The sequence below is a fragment of the Primulina eburnea genome, chromosome 11 (genome assembly GCF_022965805.1).
Source record: "Primulina eburnea isolate SZY01 chromosome 11, ASM2296580v1, whole genome shotgun sequence".
NCBI lineage: Eukaryota > Viridiplantae > Streptophyta > Magnoliopsida > Lamiales > Gesneriaceae > Primulina > Primulina eburnea.
In genome coordinates this window covers 681,266-688,460 of record NC_133111.1, presented here as the reverse complement: position 1 = coordinate 688,460, position 7,195 = coordinate 681,266, and the positions used below count along the sequence as shown (strand labels likewise).

Sequence of the window (7,195 nt, the reverse complement as noted above, 5' to 3'; positions counted from 1 at the left end):
ATGTGTTTTATTTAATAATATACATATATAGATACATACAATATAGGTACAGACGTGTATAATATAAAGGTTTGTGTGTGTTTAAAGTATTTATTACTGCAAAATATACAGCAGAAAACTTGGTGTTAAGTTCTTAATTCATTTTCTGCTCAAGTTTTCTTCACAAATTATAAATGAAATTGTTAAAAATCAAATGCAAAATATATATTTTTTGGAGATTCTGTTCTTAGTCTCTTCGACTCCTCCAGCACCACGTTCTCTTCCAACCAATAATTCAATTCCTCTTATCATTTATCCTCTTTTTATTTACTTTTATGCTTCTTACCGTATATTCTTTTATTTCTTGTTTTTTTCCTTACTTTGTTTTCACTTTTATGAATAGAAGAAAACTAATTTTATGCTTACCCAAACTGCAGGAGAAAAGAAAACTGACTTTAATTTGATGGAGACAAAAACTTGTGTGAGATGGTCTCACGGGTCGTATTTTATAAGACAGATAGATCTCTTATTTGGATCATCTATGAAAAAATATTGTTTTTTATGCTAATAGTTTGAATATCGATAAAGTTGACTCGTCTCACAGATAAAGATTCGTGAGATCGTCTCACAAATGATCTACTCTTTGATAAATTATGTTTCGAATATATAACTACTATAAAATAATTGATAGGAAATTAGAATTTTTATGCTAGGGAAATGAATATATCTATATATGTATAATACAAAAGTTTATTTCTTGTTTTTCGAAAACATAGTCCAAAAAATTGGATAAAATGTCAAAACTATACTTTTAATTAAATAAATACTTTTGCTACTTCAAGTCAAGACTCAAGATCCATAGAAATACAAAAAAAAAAAAAAATAACTTTTTTTAATCATGGTGTGAATTTTATGATCATGTAAAAATAATTTATAAGAAATTCCCTATAATGCAAAATAAGAGTTGTAGTTTATCAATTCAAAATAAATAAATAAAAAGAGTTGTGGTTTGTAATGCCGATGATCGGTGATGCATGCGTATGGGATATGTGAAAGGGAATACGACCATGCATTTAAAGAAAATGTAAAAGTAATATTCCGCCGTCTATAATCGAATGTACTGTTTGATACGGTATATTATAATTCCAAGTATATTTGGTTTTTAACATTTAAAGATCTGAATTTCACTCAATTTTCAAATTCTATTATATTAATTGTTAGTTAGATTAATCAAACCTTTAAATATTTCTAGTAGTACAATAAATAAGTAGAATATTATTTAGTGGAGCAGGTCTCTTGTGAGACGGTCTAACGAATCTTTATCTGTGAGATGAGACAACCTTATCGATATTCACAATAAAAAGTAATATTTTTGCATGGATGACTCAAATAAGATATCCGTCTCACAAAATACGACTCGTAAGATCGTCTCATATAAGTTTTTTTCTATTTAGTGTGTACCATGTTTTTTTCCCCTCCCTTTCCCAATTATCATATGTCAAAGAAATTTTTGCAAGATATTATTTTCTTTCTCATCAAATTGAATTATTCTATATCATCAAATTCTTCGTTTATGGTGGGCGATGACAGGAAAACAGCTCCAGGCGGACAGGGAAAGAAATTTAGTAGAAGAACTGATGGGTAAGACTAAAAATGTAAATCACAACTTTAATTTCGATAGATTAAATTTATGCTTTTTCAAATTGGTTTAATAGTTAAAATTTGGTCAAGAATATTTAATTTACTAACTGTTGGACAAAGTGGATTAAAACCTGAGAAAGTGCATAAAAGTCTTTGTCAAAAACAATTGAAAAGTCAAAACACAACAAAAAATCTCTGACAATCAATTCAATGAATAAAAACTAACTATTAATTTAATTATGATATTTATATAATTTTTTTTAAACTTTAATATTATAAAACTCGAAACCAAAGTTCAAGTCAAATGATATTTTTTACAAACTGAAATATAAATTTGAAAAAAATAGGAATACACCACCCTTTAAAGAATAAAGATGGTGTGCATAATCCGAAGGATGATTGGAAAAGTGCAAAGTGGATAAAACCATGTTGATAGAAAATTGACGGATTTGGAAAACTCACCTTCATTATGTTAACTCTATAACAACATGTTTATTATTACATATAAATAATTTTTTAAAAAGTTTAATTTCAAAACTGGTTTTGACTTTTGGAAAAAATTTCAAGATAAAATAATTACAACTGGTGGAAGGTGAGGAAGAGTCTTTTTTTTAATCTTTGAAGAAATTGATCCAAGGAGGTCCCCTGTCTACATTACCTCACACCACCATTTTTCCAAAACCAACATTGAGTAGATCCATTTCTGTGTCTGGTTTTCTTGAAAAAGCGGTTTTGGAATATGGGTGTTTTTGCATATTTAAGGGGGGGAGAGCTTGGCTTGCATTCCCCATCATCGCAAGCAGAACTCATTCATTTTGCTTTCTCTATATTGCTACTTTGCTGTTTCTTGTTTTCTTGCTTCCGAGCTCTGATTGGCTCTTGTTGCTAAGTTTTTTGTTCATTTTAAGGTATATTGAAGGTTTTCCTTCTGAATTCTTGCTACAACTCTTAGTTAAAATTTGATATGATTTTGTCAAGGTTATAAAAACTCTTGCTTCTCCACGCACTGTCTTACGTCAGACGCTTGTTCATGTTAAGCAGGTGCTAGATTTTGAAATTTCAAGGCATTCTAGATTGAATTAATACTGTGGCTCAGTCAATAAATGCTGCTCAATTTTAACTAGACTAGATATATATACGCTTCTAGGCCTGCAAAACCGAAATTTATGAATATTTTATCATTTTACAGTTGGAAAGATATCCAAGAATTTGGTAACTCGTCAATCATCTTCAATGGCGGAACGTGTTCTGACCCGAGTTCACAGCCTTCGTGAACGTTTGGACGCCACTCTTGCGGCTCATCGCAACGAGATTTTGCTGTTTCTGTCTAGGTACTTCGATGTTCAATCAAGTGCTACTTACTAGTTTTAGTCTTGATTATTTTGTTCACTTCTACTATTCGCCACCGCTGCCTATTGTCTGTTTGACGCACTGAGCAAAATGTTTGCCACCTGCTAGGCTGTTATATGGTTGAATATTAGCTAGCTACTATGTCACCATCTATAATCGGAGATCGGATCATCATTTGCTGCAGGATTGAAGGCCATGGAAAGGGGATACTAAAACCTCACCAACTCTTAGCTGAGTTTGAAGCAATATGCGAAGCTGATAAGGCAAAGCTGCAGGATCATGCCTTCAAAGAAGTTCTCAACTGCACACAGGTAAAATTTGAATCATCCATTAACATTTTTTCTTATTGAATCCTGATTCCCATCTTAAAAATTAAAAATACGTCGCTTGTTTGCTACGCTAGGAAGCAATTGTGTTGCCTCCATGGGTTGCACTCGCCATTCGGCTAAGGCCTGGTGTTTGGGAATACGTACGAGTCAATGTGAATGCACTAGTCGTCGAGGAACTAACTGTACCAGAATATCTGCACTTCAAGGAAGAGCTCGTTAATGGAACGTAGGTTTCCGAATTCAAATAATGGAACTTGTTTACTGTAATTTCGATTTCTTTTAATCAATTTTTGAGCTAAATTGGTGTTCTGTGGTGCAGATCAAATGGTAACTTTGTTCTTGAGTTGGACTTTGAGCCATTTACTGCATCTTTTCCAAAGCCAACTCTCACCAAATCCATAGGGAATGGAGTTGAATTCCTCAATAGGCACCTCTCATGCAAAAATGTTTCATGACAAGGAGAGCATGACCCCTATTCTAGATTTCCTCCGAATGCATCACTACAAGGGAAAGGTGAATATGATACCATACTCTGACATTCAATCACCGAAATATCGTAAATAATGATTCATAAAAGACTGGAACATGATTTAGTTTATGATTTGATAATTAGACTTTCTTGTACAGACAATGATGCTTAATGACAGAATCAAGAACCTTAATTCTCTACAAGCTGTTCTGAGGAAGGCAGAGGAGTACCTGTCTACACTAACTCCTGAGACATCATACTCGAATTTCGAACACAAATTCCAAGAGATTGGATTGGAGAGGGGATGGGGCGATAATGCAGAAAGAGTATCAGAGATGATCTCTATGCTTTTAGACCTTCTCGAGGCTCCGGACTCATGCACTCTAGAGAAATTCCTTGGTAGAATTCCTATGGTTTTCAATGTCGTTATTCTTTCTCCTCACGGTTACTTTGCTCAAGAAAACGTCTTGGGATACCCTGATACCGGTGGACAGGTATGAAACTTCCCGATTTTTCATCGCAGTTCAAATTTAATCCTGCAATTCTGAGCGGTTCCTTCACTTATTTTACAGGTGGTGTACATTTTGGATCAAGTTCCTGCTTTGGAGCGGGAGATGATCAAACGTATAAAGGAGCAAGGACTCGATATCACACCACGAATTCTCATAGTTAGATTCTCTCTCTCTCTCTCTCTCTTTCCCCCTTTCTCTCATGGAATTTGAATCTTATGCTTGATCTTGTAACGCTGTTAGGTGACTCGGCTGCTACCAGATGCAGTTGGAACCACTTGTGGTCAGCGAATTGAGAAAGTTTTTGGGGCCGAGCACTCACATATACTCCGCGTCCCATTTAGAACTGAAAAGGGTATTGTTAGAAAATGGATCTCCCGGTTTGAGGTGTGGCCTTACATGGAAACATTCACTGAGGTAAGATGACACAATTTCTTTAATTCTCCTAAACTCTTGAAGTTCTTTCACAAGTACTCAACTTTTCATTGTTTCGTTTTCTAGGATGTTGCCAAAGAAATCACAGCAGAGTTGCAGGCGAAGCCAGACTTGATTATTGGAAATTATAGCGAGGGTAACCTTGCTGCCTCTTTGCTTGCCCACAAGTTGGGAGTGACTCAGGTGCACAACCCTGTTAACTATGTATGAACATCGATAGAATTATTTAGTTTTCTTCTATCAGGAGACTCATTCCTGCTATTGTTTTTCAAATTTTTTTTGGACAGTGTACCATTGCTCACGCACTTGAGAAAACGAAGTATCCTGATTCTGACATTTACCTGAAAAACTTCGACGAAAAGTATCACTTTTCATGCCAGTTTACAGCTGATTTGTATGCAATGAATCATACAGACTTCATAATCACTAGCACATTTCAGGAAATAGCTGGAAGGTTTGTCTATACTCAGAATTTGATTTAGTACATCTGTCAAAAAAACAAGTATTTGTGTTCTTAGCATAAAAGTTCTCTCAATCTCATGTTTTCAGCAAGGACACAGTGGGGCAGTACGAGAGCCATATGGCGTTCACTATGCCTGGATTGTACCGAGTCGTCCATGGGATTAATGTGTTCGACCCCAAATTCAACATCGTCTCTCCCGGAGCGGATACGAACCTCTACTTCTCGTATACCGAAAAGGAGAAAAGACTAACTGCCCTCCACCCTGAAATTGAGGAACTTCTTTATAGCAACGTTGAGAATGAAGAACATTTGTGAGTTTTCATCTTTATACCCGCAAAAACTGAAATCGTGGATCCATCCATGTTCGTATTTTAAGTAAATGCTCATTTTGTACAATGCCGATTTGACAGATGTGTGCTGAAAGACAAGAACAAGCCCATCATATTCACCATGGCTAGGCTTGACAGGGTCAAGAATTTGACTGGACTTGTGGAACTATATGCCAAGAACCCAAAACTCAGGCAGTTAGCTAACCTTGTTGTCGTCGGTGGCGACAGGCGAAAAGAGTCGAAAGATTTGGAAGAACAGGCTGAGATGAAAAAGATGTACAATTTGATAGAAACATACAATCTGAATGGCCAATTCAGATGGATTTCTTCTCAAATGAACCGTGTCAGGAACGGTGAACTCTACCGTTACATCGCTGACACCAGGGGCGTTTTCGTGCAACCAGCATTCTACGAGGCCTTCGGTTTGACTGTCGGTGGAGGCCATGACTTGTGGGTTGCCGACATTCGCAACTTCGTACGGTGGGCCAGCTGAAATAATTGTCCACGGAAAGTCTGGTTTCCATATCGATCCTTACAAGGGTGAACAAGTGTCTGAACTACTCGTTGGTTTCTTCGAAAAGTGTAGGAAAGATCATTCTCACTGGGAGACGATATCGAATGGCGGCCTGAAACGTATCCAGGAGAAGTAATAATATGTTAAATCTTGCACCATATATATATCGTTCTGTAATAAATATATATATACTTACTGATCTATCATATGAAACTTGTGGTGTTCAGGTATACTTGGCAGATTTATTCGGACAGGCTACTGACGTTGGCTGGTGTTTACGGGTTCTGGAAGTATGTTTCGAAGCTGGATCGCCTGGAGATCAGACGATACCTTGAAATGTTTTATGCGCTCAAATACCGCAAGCTGGTAGGCTTATTTGTATCTATGAACATTTAAAACTTTCTTGCAAAAACTAGAAAAAATTAAACTTGAGATATTGATGGAGACTAATCTTGTTCTTGTGTAGGCTGAAGCTGTTCCACTGGCTGTTGAGTGAATGGAAAAGGAGCCTCTGACGAAGTTTTTTTTGGCAATAAAATAAAATAAAGGCAAAGGCATTTGTATTTCTTGGTCTTTGGAGACTATTGAATTTGCTGCATTAAATGCTACGTTTTTGTCCAAATTATAAGTTTTGGTGGTCATTCCATTGAAAATGCTGTGATTTGGACATTGTGGGTCATAAGTATATATAAATAAAAAGCATTAATTTACTCTCTTCTTGTGATATACATTTCTTTCCTTGGCACCCCAAACAACGTAAATGAAGGAGCATCGCACTAAATTAATGGATATAATAATTTAATTTTTAGACTTGACGATGTAATGTTTATAATTTCTGATTTATGTTTTAATATTATTTTTCATTATATACACAAATAAGTACGCGAAATCATTTATTTAAATTTGTATCATTAATATGTTTTTGGGCCGAAACTAGAATATGACTAACTTATTTAAGCGGGGTGAGCTGATAGATGGCAAATTCATATATTAAATTAAATAATTAACTAATCCATCTAAATAAACAAAGATAAATTTCTTATTATAGCCTATGTTAAAGATATTCTTTAAAAATAATATTAATTTGCCATAAGCTAAATACATTAGTAATTCTCATCTAAATATTAAATTTCTATATTGAACTCATTTGATTTTTCTTCGAGAATTTTGTCTCAAA

General features: G+C 35.0%; 1 protein-coding gene across 1 annotated transcript; it reads left to right on the top strand.

The window, feature by feature from the left end:
- The first annotated feature begins 2,321 nt into the window (after positions 1-2,321).
- Positions 2,322-6,732, top strand: LOC140804592 (sucrose synthase-like). The gene is given in 16 exon segments (XM_073160653.1): positions 2,322-2,528; positions 2,810-2,951; positions 3,155-3,281; positions 3,374-3,525; positions 3,619-3,736; positions 3,738-3,812; positions 3,927-4,262; positions 4,341-4,436; positions 4,521-4,694; positions 4,779-4,895; positions 5,000-5,166; positions 5,262-5,486; positions 5,586-5,937; positions 5,939-6,150; positions 6,246-6,384; positions 6,485-6,732. Coding segments are annotated over 15 exon segments (2,418 nt in total). The 5' UTR covers positions 2,322-2,528; positions 2,810-2,853; the 3' UTR covers positions 6,515-6,732.
- Positions 6,733-7,195: the final 463 nt, after the last annotated feature.